The 20915-nt window shown below is 38.4% G+C and overlaps 1 protein-coding gene across 1 annotated transcript in view; it reads right to left on the bottom strand.

Moving 5' to 3' along the window:
* The window catches only part of diaph2 (diaphanous-related formin 2), a 410316-nt gene extending 390208 nt beyond the window's left edge, over window positions 1–20108 (bottom strand). Inside the window, 4 exon segments of the mRNA XM_028589075.1 lie at window positions 1056–1232; window positions 3288–3320; window positions 18988–19374; window positions 20042–20108. Of these exon segments, the coding sequence (XP_028444876.1) occupies window positions 1056–1232; window positions 3288–3320; window positions 18988–19071 (294 nt within the window). The 5' untranslated portion in view covers window positions 19072–19374; window positions 20042–20108.
* Window positions 20109–20915: the final 807 nt, after the last annotated feature.

Genomic DNA, 20915 nt, shown 5'->3' with positions numbered 1-20915 from the left:
TATGACTGGGCAGTTAGTTGTGTGTGCCTTGATTTGTGGGGGCTTTAACCTGCACAATATTTATATCATTTCACAAATCTATGCAGTTACATCAGGGGTTTTCAATCGTACATTGGGATACTAATAATCACTCAATGTTTTTCTAACCTATGTCATAGTTGAAGGGGAAAAAAATACACTTTTCAACTAGGGATGACACGAGAACCAATACTTTGGTACCAAGGTGATCTCAAAATTCTGAAAGGGTACTGGTACCGCAGATACCATGAAGGTACTGGTTTTTCTAAAGTACCGCAGGGTTGCAAAGATGCAATTCTTCCAGACCTAAAACTCCCAAACCGCAAGTAAGTCTCTTTTTCTCTGCAGTGGTATCGAATTGGGTATTGAGAATTGTGGAATTGCACTGGTAATGGTATCGACTAGTACATTAATAAATCTACAGATAAGGTTCTGCCCTGTCTCTGATCACATCTCTATGTGTTAGTGTGACTAAAATCACAAGTACAAGACTTTTGTTTGCAGATGTTATACTTGCAAAGTAGTATTACTGGGTCTTGGATTATTTATGTAGAGTATGCAGACGTCAACATCAGGGTTTCAGATCTAATGCTGTCATACATTTTGGTCAAATTGAACTTGTTCATTTAGTTACGAAAACTGTAAACCATGATATTTTGATTGGAGAATCAACAATTTTAAGATGTTGCATAAAACAATGAGAGCTTTGCAAAGCATTAACTTCATTATCAACCTTTTCGCATGCCTGGTAAAGCTTTGTTCACAAAACAAAAATCTCATCAGCAGTAGATCTGTGTGGGTAATATAAAAATGCTTTTCAAATTGAACTTTCTGCAAACTCCTTTTCACCAACATACGCGACAGCAGCTCGGTTTCTCTACTTGTGCGCCTCTTTGCACAGATTTATGAATCAATTTAAGATTTCATAACAGAATGCTCATTATTTATTATTCTGTGGCAGCTGTAATGAAAATTGTTGTGGAGTGTTACAAATGACGCTGCAAGACAAAACACTGCAAGATAAATACAAAGCTCACCATCATCTTCTCGAAGAGGTCAATGATCTCCTTTTCTGAGAGGTTCATGGAGCGGTCGTCAAAAAGGGGCTGAGGAACAGGCAGTTCGGCCTGGATAGAGAGGGGATCTGTTGGGTGCTGTATAAGAAGCTTCTCCTTCTTCATCCCTGTTTTTCTGAAACTGGTAATACGATCACGCTGAAAGAAAACAGAGTGTTTGACATTTTAAAACATGACGCTGCTAACAATCCTGTTTAAAGCTTTAGTGCGTAGATTCTGTCGCCCCCATGAGATAAGTAATGTAACGGATGTTCATTAATATTAAATAGTTGCACACTATTGTTTTAATCTAGGCCAAGTATAAGGCTTACTGTTTTTGGTTAATGCTGATTCACTGAAAAATAATCAAAGAAGCTGGTGAGAACCGGTTTAAACTGCCTGTAACCCAAATTTCATGTTTCCACACATCACGTTGTTCTGTCTCCTACTTTCCAAGGACACCGTTTACCACAATTTACAGTAAACAGGATCCTCTGATGGCGAGGAGAGCTTAGAATGTGGGAATAAAATGCAAAAGAGCTGCTCATTTTGGTTCAGATCAGCCAGAATCCTTGCAAGTGCATTAAAGAGTAATTCCAGATAATATGTTGTATCAATGAAAAGCATTGCTGAATTGACCTCTGTTGGATGAAAAGTTTAAGTCATTTGCCCGTCTGACCACACCCAACATGTACAACTTACCACACCTGATCACACCCAACTCTGTTGAAGCTTTACACAATATTGCATTGTGGGGTGCTGTACTGCACATGGTGATTCAGCCTGGGTGAAGTTACTTTATAAAGACAAGGCGTACAGAAAATAAGTCTGCAGTCAAACAGGTGGGACCATGAGGCTGTAATGCTCATTTACAAAACAGAAAACAAAATTCGTAGAATGACCAAAAAGAGGCATAGTTTGCTACTATTACATCCTTGCCACTGGTGAGGTAAAATGTTTAAGTTCGTCCTGAAGGGGGAGCAAGATGTAAGGCCATGTTGTTGCCTAAATCAAAAAGGTTTTACTCTTTGGTGAACATGACGGTGTTCTTCGTTATTATTTGGCCAGAGTGTGCCGATAGAGGAACAGTCACTGTGGTAAGCCACTATTAAGAGTTTGGATATTTTGTGATTGGCAATTTAAAGTAAAGAGAATTAATTTGCTCATCAAATGCCATATCAGCATCACTGACCGATGTGTAGGGTTAAAAACAATAAAAATCCAAACTGCAGAATGTTTACACAGTAAATGGTATTATTATATTATAATTGAAACTTTTTTTTTTTACTTGATTCAAAACAAACAAATAACTAGTAGCAAAACGTATATTTGACATACCATACTGTATCAAACTTATTGAGACTTTACTTACCATTATATAAGATTTACCTGGTTTGTCCTCATGGTATTAGAATAGTCTTAGCAGACAATACAAACTTAAACTCACTTTGATAACATCAGCAAGGTTCAGTTGAGTTTCCTTGTTACATTCATTAGTTGAGATTAATGCAGTATAGTACAGTTTAGTGTGAAAGCAGAACAAAAGGACATGCAACCAGTCAATGTTAGTCATATTTAGTAAAATGGAATGGAGAGGACATGCTGGATGAATGAACATAAATGAAATGGAATGACAAACATAAAATTATGACATACATGATGTCACTACTATTAGTTTGCTAAAATATAACTGGATGGATCAAACATACTGTGTACTAACACAAAAACAGCATGAGCTTCTAAGTGTCAAAGTTAGGCTATTTGTTAACTAAGGGTATTAAAAAAGCCCCAGGCAGAAACATCTAATCGGAAGTGCGCTACTGATAATTGCACACTAAATGATCTATGAGCTGCTTATAAAAGTCTAGATGCTATGGGCTGAATTCTGTTCATTATGAAAAATGTAGGAGGTTCGTGATGCTAAATAATAGCACCATGAAAAATCATCTTTTATTTACACGCGTAATGGAGGATAGAAGCTTAGCCTTTTTGTTAGTGTATAGTACATCACAAACTGTCACACTTTATAGGAACGCTAGATGTAACCTATCCTTAGTGTTTTTATGTTCTGTTTGTATAAATTATTCACTTAATGAATATCTGGCACATTTGATCCAGCCACATATTTCAGTTATAAGTCCCATGCAGCCATGACAAAACATGAGATGATGTAAAACAAAACTAGTCACACCAAAATTAAACCAAGCACCTTACCATATCATCAGCCAATGTTTTTATGTGTATGTTCTGTTGGAGGGAGGGCACAGTGTGAAAAACAAGATCCAAAAGAAAATGAAACACAGCAAAGTGTACAGTGTGTATCCCATCAGGAGTGTGCTCACATGTACAGTGTCCTGGATACAGTCTAATTTTCCTCTCAGAATCACAACTAAACTTCCAATTAACAAATACACTTGCAAGGGCTGGCAATGGGCCATTGTCATTATCCGTTTTCCAATGAGGGAATGAGCGTATCTTGGACACTGTACATGTGTAGGAAGGATGTGACAATACTTAATGTTCCCAAATAATAGCATTTAAAAGGTTAACTACCGTTTTTTCAACCTGGACCCTATTTTCCTGTGTCTAAGTGACTTATAAGAATGACAATCTTTGACAGTAGTCCAGTATTAAGCAAGAAGGCTACAATGTAAATTAATAGGGCAATTGTCTAGCTTGTATTTACTTTCACAATAGTGCTTGTTTTCCCACTGACCGGCTCAGATTAATATTCTAAGTGTCTGACAACATTATGGAAAGGATCCCTTCAGAGATAGACCTTTAAAATCTCTTTGAGACCTTTTTTGTTTAACCTGAAACAGCTCTGAAGTTGCGAGGGCTAAACCCACAAGACTCCATTTAAAAAAGCAATACTTTTAGCGTGTATAGAGCCAACGTATATTCACATATAAATCCGTAAACGATGTGTTTATTTCAACCAAAACTAGAGTTGTGATGGTTGGAAAAGTGGAAAGACGACCCAAAACGGCTTCTCATAGTTTTATTTTGTTTCTGTCGACTTTGAATGAAGTGTATTTTACAATGCTAAAATTACTGTTTATTTACAGCTCTTACTCTTTAACAGAAAGGTCGACCTCCTTAGAAATCCTTTCCATAAAGTTGTCAGACACTTAGAATATTAATATGAGCCTGTCAGTGGCAAAACAAGCACATTTGTGAAGGTATATACAAGCTGGACAATTGCCCCCCCATAACTTACATTGTAGCTTGTTTCGCCGTTGTCAACTGCAGCGGTCTTGCTTAATACTGGACCAATTTTAAAGATTGTTGTTCCCATCGGTCACTTAGACACAAAAACATAGGAAAGTAGGTTCCAGGTTGAAAAAAATGGTAGTTACCTTTTAAATGTATGTAAACATAAGTGTGTGTTCAAGAGTGAACATCCCAAACACACACAACACAAAACCATAAAAGGAGACGTATCACAAAGCACCTATAATCACACAGCCACCAACATAATGAGCACACCTGTTCACAACACCCATTGAAAATGCGCAGGTTAGTGCTGCTTGGTTATAGCTTTGTGTATCCCAAAAATAATACACTTTCGCACGGAAATATGTTACAGCCTGGCACAGTTAACCACCAAAGGGTTATTTTATCTCTGTGTGTCCTAATGAGCATCTCTTGTAGTGACAGTAGCCCAACTGAGTCGTTCTTGTTCAATAACTTAACTCCAGTCAAAGAAATTCCCAACTTTTCAATGATCTGTTTGCTTGCACATCAAATCTTAGCTTCCTCATAAAATGTTACAAAATAATCATATAACAAAAATAAAACCACAACTTCTCTATTACAGATGTTTATCTTCATCTCAGACACAATAAGATAGGCTACTGCCAAAGGCTTGTGGCTCAGCAAGGGACAGCTATTTGAAACACACCTCAAATGGGAAGCAGTAGCAGCACTGCCATATGCTGTGGCGCTAGGCTGTGAAGCACTAATGAGTAGGGAGATGTGGGGCGGTGATGGCCATAAAGCCTGCTTCCAGCTGCAGATTTCTCCACTATTCTAATCAGGAAACTACTGATGCTGGGGCAACAAACAGATTGGCTCTAACCTGTACCTCTCTCTGTGCATCTTTATCAGCTGTCGCTGTGGGCACCACTGAACAGGCACTCAAACTGCCATATCCATCACTAGTTTTCTCTGCAACAACTGATCAACAGTTGGGAGATAAAGCTACGAGCCACAGAAAACAAAGCATCAGTCTCTATGTGCAGGCTCCATGTGTTGTCCAAGCTGTTACTTGAAGTCAAGATAATAAATATGTAATATTCATCTGGCATTGTGCTTAAAAAGGGTTCTGCCTGGGATGTCCAGGTATTTGTTTCACTGTCATTCGTGGCCTTTAATATAGCTGCACCACTTCTCACAATATCTGTAAAGCTAAGAATTTGACCTGGGCAACAACTTTTTCCACTTCTAACTCAGACAGTATGTATCATTAAGCCCAGCATTCTCTTGCAGTCTAAAACTGTGTGAAACAATAGCTAATTTTCAAATGGAGTACTTAAACATTTTCTAATCAATTTAACAACAATCAAACCACTGTTTGGTTAATTGCCTTGACTTGAGGGCCTTTCCTTGCCCATTATCTTGGCAACATCGCAACAACGCAATTTAACATCAACAATTAAGCTTGCATGTCCTCTGGGCTTCTCCTGCTTATTAAAGTGAACTTTTTCATCATAATAAATGTTTATTACCAAACACATATTCCTCTAAATAACCTAATCAAATTAGCTCTGGGTCCCTCCTTAATCAAATATGATTATGACTCCATGCAGATCTTTAAAAATGAAAACACAGAGCTATATCCCACAACTTGAGAGTCAATTTGGGGACAAAAAGCCAGACCAGTATGCACATTTCACGCAATAACTTTTTAAATTAATATTACAAACTCCAATTAATGTTTATATTACATTAACTCATTTAGATAATAACCTTTCATTGATCTTAGTTTCATTACAAAATTCCACTAGGTTTTACATCCAAGATGGTCAAAGGACAAACTTTGTTTCAAATTGGCTACCATTGCACAGCTTTTAAATAGTAAGGCCTGTTATTCCCAACCAATTTAACTAGACCATCTGTATGATGTCAATTTAACTCACTATGGAACCATCTCTATAAAAATCAGTAGCCACAATGCCTCTGTAAAACGAGCTTAGAAGGAAATTAGGTTTTACTTTAATTAGTTCTAATAATAACAAAGGATTACTGGGAGCTGGTAGTGAGGACTATAATGCAATGTGCTGTTGACAGGTCTCAGCAACTTCAAGAAACTATCTTGTGTTCCTGAAACAATGGTAAGTAACAATTATAAATGTACTACCAAATACCAATTTGGCACATTTCCTTTCCCCTCTCTGATGTATCCAGTGGAGTAAAACACATCTCATTGCTGCAAACATCAACAATTTAGGGCAAGAGCACTGACGCTGCACTGAAGACATCATGCACTGCTCAGAACCATAAGTCAATATAATATTATTAACTCATCAGAAGCAATATGGATTGACATTAAAGAGCTGTTAAGACACACAAGCTGTAAAAAACTGGCAAACTGCACTTTACACCCAACAACAACAAAAGGAATATTAGCAAAATGAATGGCCAAGATTTCTTTACTCAAAAGAAAAGTATATTATCAACTCAGTAGTATATCCAAGTATGGACAAGCATGCAACTTGTCAGTAAAACAAAGTGGACACTTAAAATATATAGGCTGTTAATTAGCAACATGCTCTGCTTTTACATGGTTAGGTGTTACTGATCTTGATTTATGTCCTAGAGTAATTAAATAATATTCATGCGCAATGTGAAAATGAAACTGATTACAAGGGAACTCAGTCAGGAAGGATAGCCTACTGTACATTAAGAAACCCCTACATCAGCATTGTACAATGGTCTGGATAACTTGGTTTGTAATTTGGATAATACAACATTTCAGCGTGGACGACTGTTCATTTCTAATGCATTACTTACTTTAGTAGCTCATATTGTTTATGTGCAATTAAACAAAATTTGCCTATTGTGGGAACAAAACTAAAGTGGAGGAGTACAGATAAAGCACACAACGCGGGAGACTACTGTTTTTGTGCAAACAGTTGCATGGAAAACTTGGTTTGCCAATTTGCCACAGCTTGTAAACATGACAGCACCCTAAAGCACAGTAACAGTATAAAGCATATAAGATGCAGAGACACATGCAGTGATCGCAACACACCTTACACTCCTAAAGCTTTTTTCGAGCCAGACGTCTACCAGTCAGCAGAAAAACTGAAGTGATTATAAATTTAACAAACAGCTTGCCATAATGCAAAGGATGAGTTGCCATTCAAAAAACTCACAGCATAGCTTGAAATACATATAGGTGGGTGGGGGGGGGGTTGGGGTGGGGATGACTGCAAGTGAATCGGATGCACTGCAATGACAGTGCACAGTCAGGCTTGAAAGCTGATACATGTCTGTAACTATAACCAAATCACATTTAAAATGAAAAGATTTCTTGTTCTGAATGTCAATATAAAAAGGGCCTCTAAATTTGGGCTGTTGCTCTTAAACATTTCAATAGCGTGCACTTGTGTTCTTAATGGAAAAAGGTGTGGCGTCCTGTCCAGAGCCCTGGTGAATGCATTAGAAGATAGATTTAACAACAGATTTTAATTGGTGAACCATCATTTACAGATGTGTTATGTGAAGGAAACCAACTGTTTTTACACTAAAGAACAACTGAGCTCCACTAAACTGTGCAAGACAAGCTTGAAGTTGCATTAGAGACTAATGTTTGCTAGTCATAGCCATAAACATCAAAATTACATCATTTGTCTTTGTGTAATCAAATAGGATGTGCAGCATTGCCAATATCATGCTCAATTTTGGGGGAGTGGCATCTGACAGCACCAAATACCAACCGAGTAACTGAATTAGACATAGTCTAAATAAATCAATTTTTCTAAATGAATCTCGTTACAAAGTCTTCTCATTGGCTGCCTTTGTAAACTCATCGAGGTAGTGCACTGCACAGCCCTATGGATGCTAAGATTTGTGGAAGCATGAAAGTAACATTTATGCTTCTTGAAAAAATCTTTAGGTTTGCTGTGTGAGTTTGCTCTTTTCAATCAGAGCAGAGAAAGGGGGGAAAAAGGCCCAAAGACACACTAACTCGGATTCTCCACTGGGCTGCGTTCTGGTTTTGTTCTGTCCTCCGCCACGCGCCATACCACACCGGGAGCGTCTCAGAAGCAGAGTGTCTTGCTGCCCGACCTTCAGATTATAAAATATGATATATATATATAATGTCTCCAACTACTTTACAGAATAATCGCGTGTTTATTAGGCTAGTATCTACCTTCCACTCCAAGCACTCCTGCAGTTAAACTCCATGCCTTCTCTTTTCTGGTGTTGTCATGATAAAAAAAAAAAGATCTGTGATGTGGTATTGTTTTTAAACCTCCAAGATGAATCTCTCATTGTCCATTGTGTTGTAAAGGAGACAACAATATTTGGGGGGGGGTTTGGTTCACTGCCTGCCCGGCTGTCCGAACGGCCCGCGGCATGTGTGAAAATAGACCTGGTGTGTATCTTTAGCGGAGCGGAGAGCCGCTTCACACACACTTCTGGGACTTCTGTTCCAAGAAGGTGCTTCTCTGAGTCAGGGGCGTAGCACAAAATTGTGGGACCTGTAGAAAGGCATTCTCTATGGGCCCCTCACCGCATCGACGCATCCGGCATTCATTCTCATTTGTTTGGGTCCTCCTCACATGAGGGCCCTGGGTACTCAGTCTGCTTTTCACCCCCAGTCCGACACCCCTACTCTGAGTAAAATCCTCAATGGGTCTTTTTACATCAGTCATTTTTATTAAAATGTTTTTGAGTTATACTTATCTAGATAATTCAGTAGACCTGCTTCTTGGAACCGGGTCCCGCTCAGTTGGTTTTAGGATGTGAGAATGACTGAGCCCCTGATCATTTTATTGTTGCAACTTCGCACATACAGTATTTGTGAATTATCATGATTAGGTGTTTGTAAAAAATTGTATAACCTGATTCTGTTGTTTCTGTATTGTTCTATCTACCTGCCTAGGGACTACATGCAGAAAATAAGAATTGTGCTAAAACCTGGTAGAATGCATCTCTCCTTATTTTTATTAATAATTTAATAAATGTTTAATTGTGCACTGTCCCTGTCTAAATAAAATTACATTACAAGCACCAGCAAGGGTCTATTTGTCACATATCAGATATGTATCAGACTTATGAGGGCATTTCAAAGTGGTCCAAATCAGAATTAGTAATGTTAGATTCAATGTGTTTATTTCTGATCAAACTGACTTTTAAAAACAGAGAGTAGGCTAACATATGAGCTGGGCTGCTTTTATCTAACACCTCTGTCTGTGAGTTAGTCAACATAAATGGGAGGACAACTGAGAGAGTAAAGTATAGAGGGGACTCTGAGTGCTAAAACAGCACACAGAGAGATACAGCCTCTTATCACGGCACAGAAAAATCTATCATACACACACCATAATGGCACACTTGTCCTCTGCATACTGGATTAGGGACAATTTAATCAAGCACAGAATGTCAACCTATTTTCCTAAACTCTTGACAGATGCAATGTTGACATTCACTTGTTTCAGTAAGTTCCAAAAACATTACAGAACATATAATTAATTTGAAAAAGAAGGGGGGAAGAACCATAAAGAATGCACTAGATTTCTGCGAGAGCTGAAGTGCCTTTAAAAAGGGCATGAGTCTGTGCTAGCCTTATTATTTCAGGAGAGTGCTGGTATTGTTTACAGTTTCCTAAAACAGCAACTATTGAAAAGGGGAAGCACACAAAAGCCAGTAGAGCTAAGATTTGAATGGCACCACACTGGATGGCCTGACCATGTGACTGCAGACTAGCACAGCACTGCCCTCAGGTCATCGCCGTCTCTTTTGAAAGCAAATTTGTAGTACTGTACCCTTGTGGGTTCGCATTATACGCAGCTATTACAAAAGTTGGAAATGTCAGTGTATAGATCTTCTTAAATTGTTCATAATATCATAGAGAAATGTAATTTATATTTTAGGCGGCTGCATATATGAAAAAAAAACACCTAACCCTAAAAAATTAAAATTTACAGATTATTGTATTCAGAAATCTAGCAAAGACTGCAGCCACTTTATGATGTCACAATTAGCCTACTTGTTTTAGCTCCAATTTCAAATCAAGCTTTTATTGTGCATTGTTCTATGGCATCTTTTTATCCAGGCTTTTTCTCAAATAACTTTCAAGTTTAATAACATGTAAACTTATTACGTATTATGTAGTATATAGTGTCTGTAAGCTGTTTGCTAATGATATATAATTACAGTGCTAGCCAAATTGTTGTTTTTAAAAATGATCTATTTCCAGTGCCTGAAAAAAATGCTGTTGTCAGTGCCTATGCAGTGTGTTTAAAAATAAAATATATTGTGGTCAATGGCAAAAAAAAAAGCCTGTTCTTGTTTACACAGGCATTTCAAAATAATACATTTTAAAGCTGTAATTGCAATACCGCAATACTGTGAAACTGTGATGTTTTTTGATGAAGGTTATCACAACGTCAGAATCTCATACCGGCCCATGCCTATCACATACCTCTGTGATATACTACATAACCATTAATAAATTGTGAGTCTTGAGATTAGAGGACTCATGATATCCCTAACAAGTCTTTCTCATTAGACATGTACCAGGCAATGCATCAAGTCTACTCTGTCTGCCAGTTAGCCATGCTTATGCACTGACCTCTTTTCACAGTGTCACACATTAGATCAATTTATTCAACAAATCAATTTTTATAATGTAATGATTAAATTCTCTAGTTGAAATACACAATTAGCTTGATTTAATCTCTCCTGACACATTATATTGCACTGTATATCACAGCAAATGTCACATTCTGTCACATACTTTGCAACTGTCACTGATTAAAAAAAGTGTGAGTACAGCTGTCAACCTAAACAGATGAACAGTAAATTAAAGCATGACATGACAATGACAAACACCTCTTCTCATCAAAGAAGGAAAGCTCCCCAATCACAATCCTTCAATATCATACAAGTAAAAGAGAAGGGGAAACCCCTTCATCCTGGCCTACATTAGACTTTGCAGTTGCTCAGTCAAAGCACCTCGCCTACCACTCGTGAATTATCAAATGTGAATGCATTGATGCTCAAGATATGTACCATTCTTAAGTCTTAGATCTAACCCACTGATGTACATGAATAGGGCGCATCTTAGAGGGTGCCATAGAGCAGGGAGTCTTGTCGGTTTCTTACACTGTGTGACTAAAGCATTCTTCACCACTTCCTCACTCCAACTTCCTGAATGCAATTAAAATGCTCACATGTGGTGCGTTTCCTGCCTCTCTGCGTTTGTCACACGTCTTCCTTGACACAGTCACAGTTATATTCACTCAACAATACATAATGCAAAAGTGTATAAAATATAAAGCAACACATGGAAGAAAAATAATAGACTACTTGACACAAACTTTTTGAGGTTGACCAAACAGAAGATAGGCAATGCTGAACGAGCGTGTACTAAGCACATGCTAATATGACCTAAAATGGTCCCTGAGGTTTCCCTAAAGCTCATGTATCAAAGTGTCAAAGGTTTAAATGCCACAGCTTCCAACAGCAGTGGCACAGAGAGCCATCAAATATAATTCACAATGTGATACTGTCAAACCTAAGGCTTGTTTCTGATACATATATCTCTTTAGGTGTGGTAAAACACTAATTAACTTATTTAGTTGATGTCAATCACAATGTACATTAAAGAAAAGTCCCACTGGAGTCATTCAAGTAATTCAGAAATGATTGAGAAAAATGTGCCTAGGAATGTTATTCTAGGCAACAGAACTGCATAGGGCCTTGTAATATAAACACAAAAATCCATGATATGATTAACCTGACAAAAAAAAAAATATATATATATTTTATATTACCCAAACACACTTTGAAGAAGCGGCATGTCTACACGATTTCTCGGTAGCCTACAGAATTAAAAGCCTTTCCATTAAGCTCTCCCATGCCCAGGGTCTCTCATTACAGATGCCATTGCTGAACTGTCCATTCATTACTGAAGCCTTAATTACTTTAATGACCAACTAAATGACGAGCATGATTACAATCATTAAATCCCAATTTAATTAATAAGGGTTAATTACAAATTGCAAACACTCTTAAATAAAACCTGAAAATGATGGACATGTGCCAATGTTGAGACTTTGCCAGCTTTTCCTTCTGCTTAGTTTTTTTAGGCAATTTCTAAGGCCCCTTGCTACACAATCTTTAGAAATCACTCACTTTCACCAATAACGTAAAGCATTAAAAACCATGTTAACTTAAGCCATACGGTTATGTAAGATAGCTTTGAGTTTGCTTAAGCTAGACTTGACGAAACACAAGATTGGGTTCACGAGAACGAGACGAGATTTTAACACTATTTTAAAGAAAACTTAAATTAAGAAATATGACTGGAAAAATAGTCTTTCCTCAGAGAACCAAGGTTACAATGTAACCAAGCGTTTCATTGAAGGAACTATGCTGTATTGATTTATGACCATTTTAAGACGAGGGGGGAACATTTCTCTTTCTTTAATATCATTAAAAGTATTGTTAGGTTTTACTTTTCTGCTTCCGACTCATTTAAAAAAAAGACAGAGAAAGAGAGCGATCTGCGCCACACTGAACTGCACACTGCAGTCCGTGTGTCTGTGTGTGTGTCGGGCGCGAGAGAGAGAGGCCATACTCTAACGCTGGGTTTTATCAGCAGCTTTGCTTTGCAAATCCGCTAACTTTGGCGAATGGACATCTTATATACTAATTTAGAGGTCCAAGCCAGACTCCTCTTCAAAGCCAGATGTAAATGGACTGTTTCTATATAGCGCTTTTCTAGTCTTAACAACTACTCAAAGCGCTTTGACATAGTACAGGAACCATTTCACCTTTCACACACATTCATACACTGTGGCCGAGGCTGCCGTACAAGGTGCCACCTGCTCACCAGATAAACATTCACACTCCGATGCACAGCATCGGGGGCAACTCAGGGTTCAGTGTCTTGCCAGAGCTGCCCCAGATGTATCGTCTGGGTCAGACCAGGTCAGACAATTTTTACCTTAACGAGAAGTCTCGTCAAATTCTCGAGATCTCGTCACACCTCTAGTTAAAGGCTCATTCGAGATGAGCCAAACCTTCACAGAATCGATCACCGGCGATCGCCGCCCAATGCGTGCCGGTTAGATTTGTGTCCGACTTGATCCCGACTTGCTCTGACGCCATGCACACGTGGGTAACGATAACCTCACGAGATCAAGGTGGCCGCAGGTTTGAGAGACGCAGGCAGCGCAGTTGCTTTTCACCGACTGCAAGACCCAAGCGGACCCTGGGCATGCTGGGAAACGCCTGCCTCTCAGCTGATCTAACAGTTGATTGGTTCAGAATCGACTCAACATGATAACGTTTTATATAAACTTTTTCCTGACTTTATACTGAATTTTAAAACGTAACTGATAGTTACGTTTAGAAGTCAGAGACACTAAATCTGTTGAGATTACAGCTCATCTACAGTGTGTTGTTAATTAAAATCAGCAACAGATCGCATTTAGAGCATTCTGACAGCTACTCTGTCACAATAGAAACAACTGGAGACTTGTGTACAAGCTGATATATGAGTCTGATAACATTTTATTAAATCGGAATCGGACCTAACAGGATGTGAGTGGGTCTGTGACTTCCTAAGCACGTATACCCCCTACTTCTCGCGGTACCAAAATTTGTATTATGCCACTCTCATTACGCAGAATGCCTATATGTGCAGGGACCCAGTAACTTCTGTGCCTTGTTTTGCTACACGCTACTTTACTCTGTGCTGCCATGATTTTATATTATAACTTAGCCATACTAGCTAGAGAAGATACTTAGCTACATATAGTCTTGCTTTAATTGATTCAATACATTCTAAAACCACCTACAAGTCATATGTCTACAAACTAAATTTGTTTTAATAATTTATACAATAATTCATTTTCCATTAGCTTATAAAAAAATCAATCTTCAAATATGAACAGTGTGTTTATATTTATTTATAATAAAAAGTAATAGCAGACTATCATAATCTCCTGCTGTGTCCTTTTTTTATAACATACTGTACTTATTCAACACTTCTGATGTTATTTTTACCTAGGCCTACTAACTGCCAATAATGAAACACTTTTAAAGTCAAGTGGGAATTGTTACATTTCAATTTAGACTCTATATTGAAACACATTCATTTTTTTTTGACAACAGGTCATTGGTTTTAAAGTCTCTGTCACCCCACTTCTTAAACAAGTTGTTCATTTTGATAAGCATGTTCATTCAGACCTAATTCAGTTCTAATTCTGACTAACTATTCAACCTATTTGCAGTAAATGTGTAGAATACTGGCGAAAAAGCTTTAGGCTGAAGAGAGTAGACAGCTGTTATAGTTTATATTGTACACCACTGACTAGATTCCCTCTCCCTCCCACTCGTACACCAACAATGACCTTTGAGATACTGATAACCCTTATTAATTTTCTTATAGATAATAGAAACAGCTGACACACACAGCCTGAAATAAGCAAACAAGCATGAATCAGTCCCTTGACTGACAATACAGGATGGAATTACCTACCAAACACACTGCAGATGATGAAGATTGGTACTTCTGCTTTGTAGGTATGAATTACAAGTTTGAATATCAAACATGTACTTTTAACAGTGTATTATCGATTTTTGAATAGCGATCACTATTTTACAAACTTGCTGAAGTGGTTCTAAAGCCTTTGGTAAATATAATGTGTGCTTCAGCATTAAAAAAAACTTTTGCACACAACATTCTCTTGAAAATAACTGATGGATCACAGATCTCTGCTCAGTGAATCATTCCTTCTTTTATATCACTGCTACTGTAGTACTACAACAGATTCTCTACAATTACAACAAAGCTGTTTAACATAATCCTTCCTTCCCACATCATATAGATCTATGGGTCGTGTTAGGCTTGAGACAAGGTTTCTAGTAAAGGGGAATTCACTTAAACTGTAATTTTGAAATCATGGCTCACATAACGAACAGATACATAAGCCAAACCTAAAAATCCTCAACACTTAGCGGCACACAATATAAAGAGGTCTGTTCTCTACACTTAGATTGTAGGTCTAAAGTAAATTTTTACAGTCTGTGATGTAAAGTCACATATTGTATGGATGCACTAAGATGACTTTTCCCTCATGTTGTTCTATGTGAGGTCATCTTTTACTCTGGTATGCAGAGGGATAGTATTTCTCCCTTTCTGTCAAACTGGCTGGCTCCCCTGTATTACTTTAAAAATACCTCGTTCCATCTCCCCATTTTATTGGATGTCATGTTTTTACAACATTGAGAAAAATACATTATCACAAAGTATAGCTACAAACAACAGATATGTTTTGAATGATCTCTATCTCTGAACACTGTGGTGTTATTCTAATGTCCTTGGCTGTGTTGAGTATCTACATTCTGGGCCTAAAGCCCAAATGGTACTGTTGTGACATAATGCTACCCAGTGACTTGTTAAACAAACATACAGCTTTCAGTGTTTCTACTCAGTCTTTAGAGATTTGACTTTGCTGTGACCAAACTGTGCCAGTGTCTGCCACTTTGCTTATTAGCCCTGCAATAAGTAAGTACTTTTCAGCAGCTCTAAGTGTGAAAAGGCAGTGACATCTACTTTAATTGAACCCATCCTTGTTTCTAGGCCACATCCACACAACTACACTGCATGTCAGGAATGTAATCCTATAGCCCCATATATGGTGAAAACTGTAAATAGCCAAGTACAAGTAAATCTTAAAGTGTCCAACCATGAGAAAGAACCATACAATCTATGGAAAGAACAAACATTTGGTCAGAGATGACATACGCATCTGACAGACCTCTGCAAAGAATCTTAAAATATGAATTGCATTGTTGTTTCCATTTCCCTTTCTAAACACATTCTGAATTGCAGTTTCACCGTTTAAAATATGCATATCTTAAAGCTTGTACATGCCAGCTTGTCCGTGTCAGCGAAAAAACTAAACTGGGAGATACAGTACACATTGGGGTTGCTAAAAAGAGGGATAAACAAAACAAGAGAGATCATTGCTCCACCCAGGGAATGGATAAATGATTACTTCCTCCTCCAAGCTCAGTCAGTTGAGATTTTTGCAGCAGCCACAGTTTAGGCCTTTGCCTCGGACTGCTCCTCCTGGAGGATTGAGCAACAGGCAACAGGCCTTGTCCTGAGACCACTTTAAGGAACAAAAAGCAGTAATCTCACAGACTGTTCACTATATTTGCTGGGAACTTATGTCATCCACACTCCCTTGCAAACCAATTTTAAACTTGGGAGGCAGGATATTCAAGAGTTGCAGGCTATTGGGATTTCTCAAGACAACACCCTTTGGTAGCTGTGTGTGTGTCTTTGGTAGCTGTGGGGTTTCTTGTCTGGCAGTTGTTATGGTCACACTTTCCCGATCTGAAACACAGCAGTGGCACCATTTTCCTTCACAGTTTTAGGCCAACTTGATACCAGAGCAACACCCCCTATGTAAACAACTAAGGTGTTAATTAAGTAATTAACAGTCAGCCTCTAGTCTGCGATCAGTCCAACTTGGCTAATTTAAAAAATAGAAACACTAATCAACCTTTATCTGTTTTTAATTTTTTTTTATCTGTTTTTATGTAAAGCACTTTGAATTGCCCTGTTGCTGAAATGTGCTAAACAAATAAAGCTGCCTTGCCTAAATTTTGCCTTTTTCACTTCCTTTCTTTGTAGCACTGGCTGCAACTAAACTTTTGACTATTCCCACCAATAAACAAAAAAATCACTGTTCAGTGACAGGCCCAATACACAGTAAAGCAACATTATTACTACTAGTCAACTATTGGCTGTAGAGAGGTGATGTCTTCTAGAAAGTTCAACAGCAGACAAGCTGCAAGCTTTCCATGCTGCCAAATGTGGAAAAGCAGAAACGATGATCAACAGCAGCCAAAGTTTTTTGGAGTGACGCAGATATCGAAAAGTGGCTGATGGCATGGACTGTGGTACAGTGGCATAAACCGATCCCCTGGTCATCGGAGTTGTATACCGCTTGTGTTCCACCGGCACACCATTTAACTGCTGGTGGAAGTGGTAGACAACTGTCAGTAAACAAACAGTAAAGTGGCATCAGCCACTTTTTTATCTCGGCACTACTGTTTTTTTGTCTTTAGTCAGGGAAAATTACTTTCAACCACTGGTTTCTACAGCTGCTGATAGTGTGTATGCAGTGACATGCACCTAACACACTCAGCAATAGTTTAGATTTACATTTTGACATTTCACGTAACACAGAAAATACATGACTGTGGCTACAGTTTACCAAATAAGGCACTTGATTGTAGGACGCTCTTGTAAGAGACACTGTTTACACAACCTCGCAACAGTTGTGGTTTCCACACAGCATGATTTGTCAGAAGTTATTGATTCAGACAGAATCCAAGACAAGACCTCCACCACTACATCAACACTAGCACCAACACACCTCCAAGTCGTGTAATCTCATTTCCAGTCAATAGAAGGCATGCTTCAAAATCTTAATGACACCACAGCTCCAATGATGCAGACTCAGAGTTGCCCACTTTCTAAATAACTCTACATTAACTATTCCACTATGCCAAGCCAATAGAGAGTAGGGCTGCCACCTCTTAGTCGATTAGTCGACTAATCGGTCGTTTTGGTCTTAGTCGACTAAGATTTCTTTAGTTGATTAGTCATTTTTTATGCTTAATTATTTATTTCAGGAAACTTCTGAGCACATTTATGGTAAACACAAGATTTAAAGTGGTGCTTTTGCAGGATTAATTGTGGAGAAACTCAGTTTTACAAATGGTTAATTAACTACATTTATATTGTGCTTTTCTAGTCTTAACCACCTCTCAAAGCACACAGCTCTGTCAATTCAATCAACTAATTGATTAGTCGACAAAATCGTATAAATGTTAGTCGACTAAGAATATCTTTAGTCGAGGACAGCCCTAATAGAGAGGATACAGTATAAACGTTAAATGAATGTTGACATAGTTTTCAGTTGTTATCTACTTGACAATGTCCTACTATGATGTCATTTACTGGGCTGAATGCTGATATACTGTTCAAGCAAGCTAAGGGTTATATCAATCGCACACACTCCACCAAAAACCACACAGATATCATGCAATGTCATTCTGTAACTGAACTTTGTGTGTACTATGAATTATAAAGTACAATGAAGCCCAACTGTCACAACAAAAATGCTCTTCAAAAGAACTTTCAGTACAAGTATTGATGAGGATAATCACATGAGGCACTGAGTGCTTTGAAAAGTAAAGCACTTAGTGTAACACTATCTCTTTTGCTCAACTCTAACAGCTATTAGCCGCTTTGTATTAGGCTACATTAAATAGTTATAACAACACATCAATAACTATTTTAGCATCATCCTGCACTAAAACAGAAATGTGCTGTATTGACATTACATGTTATTTACTAACTGTACAGGAGTTATGTGTTCACTAGGCTTTGTTTGATTTGACTTAACCAGTATAGGCCTCCTGACTAATACATGTAAAACTATTACAAAGGCTACATTTTCAGTGCAATATGCCGAACAAAGCAATTTTACATTGAGTAAAAATGTACTGTACTTTCTGCATCCAAGGAGCAGTGCAACTTAGTCAGTATTGCTAAACTTTGACCCTCCCTTGTGGGAAAACAGGATGTGACAGTTCTCTGCACATTACTTCCATTCAACGGCAATGAGCCAGTCTGAATACCTACCAGCTTTTTGTTTTTACCCTCGTCCTCATTGGATTTCTTTTTGGAGGGTTTATTTGGGTCCTCCCCACCGCTGGCTTGATCCATTTTGGCTTTAAGTTAGTTCCCTCCAGAAAGACTTAATGCGACCTTCTCAAAAGTTGGCAATCTCCACCAGCAGGCTTTTAACAACACTTGTACAGCAAACGCTCCAGGTTAGGTATTTTCAAAATCCATTCCGTTTAAAAGGGAAAGAATATATTCTGGTTGATCGCTTTCAAATAGTTCCCGGATAGTATCCAACAGTCAAGGGGGCTGCTTGGACAAGAAGAGGTGTGGTAGGATGTGGTATCCGTCCTGATGCCTCCTCGGCTAGGCAGTAAGTCAGTTCACGCAGCGGGTAACGGCTTTCTGAAATTACCAGAATATAATGCAAACAGTAATTAGCCTATGACAATGACTTGGGCGTTAAGTTGCACACGTTTGCCTTAACACGTGTTTCACTGAGCAGCCTTTTTAGTATGCAGGGTGCAGGCGCATTCAGTGAAGCCACTGTATTGTGAACGGTAAAACAGATGTAAACAAATATATAAGAGGTAGCTATAGGGAGCTCGGTAAAAAATACAAACCAATGTTTTTTTTTTTACAGTTACAGACAGAGCCCTGTGTTTGGAAACAGGGCTACATTGTTAGAGAAAGCAAACTTACAACCGTGTAACTTAGCAATAACATGGTTAGTAGTAACCGACAAAAAAAGGTTTTATGACAGCCAGGACACCCTGACAGTTTTCAACGTGCACTAACAAGCCCGTTATTTAGTTGACAATACAGTCATTCATCAGAATTAATGAACAATTGTTGTAATAGTGGAAAATCACCGTTGTTCTCTCGGCTTGGAATACTTTGCAGTGCTGTACACTTAGCCAGGCTAGCATAAATGGACGACCGTACTGCAGAACATTATTTAATTTAACAAACATAATAATACACAAGCACATACAACACTATGCTATAAATTACAGAATGAACAATAAATTACATGTCAAAGAAAACTCACAAAAGCCCATCCAGAGCTTACCTTTGCAACCAAACATGAATGCCAGGCCCACAGTTATTCCGCCCAGCAATGTTCTGATTGGCCTGTGAGCTACGTAAGGAGTGGGGATTCCAGTCACTATTGGTCAGATTTGCTGACAGTCACATGGACGGCGTGGCGTCGAAGGGGAGGAGACTGTTTTAACGGTGAGGTCAGTCTGATCTCACAGCAAGCGGATAGGACTCTATGGTTGAAGTGAATAGATCTCTGAGTGAATTATGAAAGGATGGACGCAGATAGGAGGCAGTGCGGGAATCCGTGGCATTCGTGTGTGTGTGTGTGTGTGTGTGTGTCGGGGGGTAATTCACCTTTTCTGTATCTAGCCTCTTTCCGACCAAGTAATTACAGGAACGTATAGGAACAGTCCACTTCTAAACAGTTCTACTAACTACTCTCCCCCAAAACCGGTTTTCCCTTTGCATTTGCACTGGCCAAGTGGCCATGCGTGAACTGGTAGGAGAAATAATGGTGTTCAGACAAAGTTCTCTGAATGCCACCTTTTGTGACGATAACACAAACAATTCACAAGAATGTCAACAGGTGTGATTAGATGGCTGTGTGAACACAAAAGACCTTGTGTTATTATAACACAGCCATCTAACCACCACAATATTTTGTTATGATGCCACAGCCATTTAACCTGCTGCTGCTCTTTTTAATCAAGCAGGTAGGCCTACCTGCATGTGTGCATGTACAAATAACTGTAGTAACCCACTTTTCTATTACATACTTTATTTATATCAAAGTAAAACACAACACAGCAAACTTTAGAGTGCAAAAAAAACACAACCTTAAGACCTGTTTACAAAAGTAATACAAAAGTTAATACAATATTAAAAAGATGCAGAAAAGGGAA

The sequence above is a fragment of the Perca flavescens genome, chromosome 10, assembly GCF_004354835.1.
Source record: "Perca flavescens isolate YP-PL-M2 chromosome 10, PFLA_1.0, whole genome shotgun sequence".
Lineage (NCBI taxonomy): Eukaryota > Metazoa > Chordata > Actinopteri > Perciformes > Percidae > Perca > Perca flavescens.
Note: the sequence above shows the minus strand (reverse complement) of the source record. Positions and strands in the feature narration are given on the sequence as shown.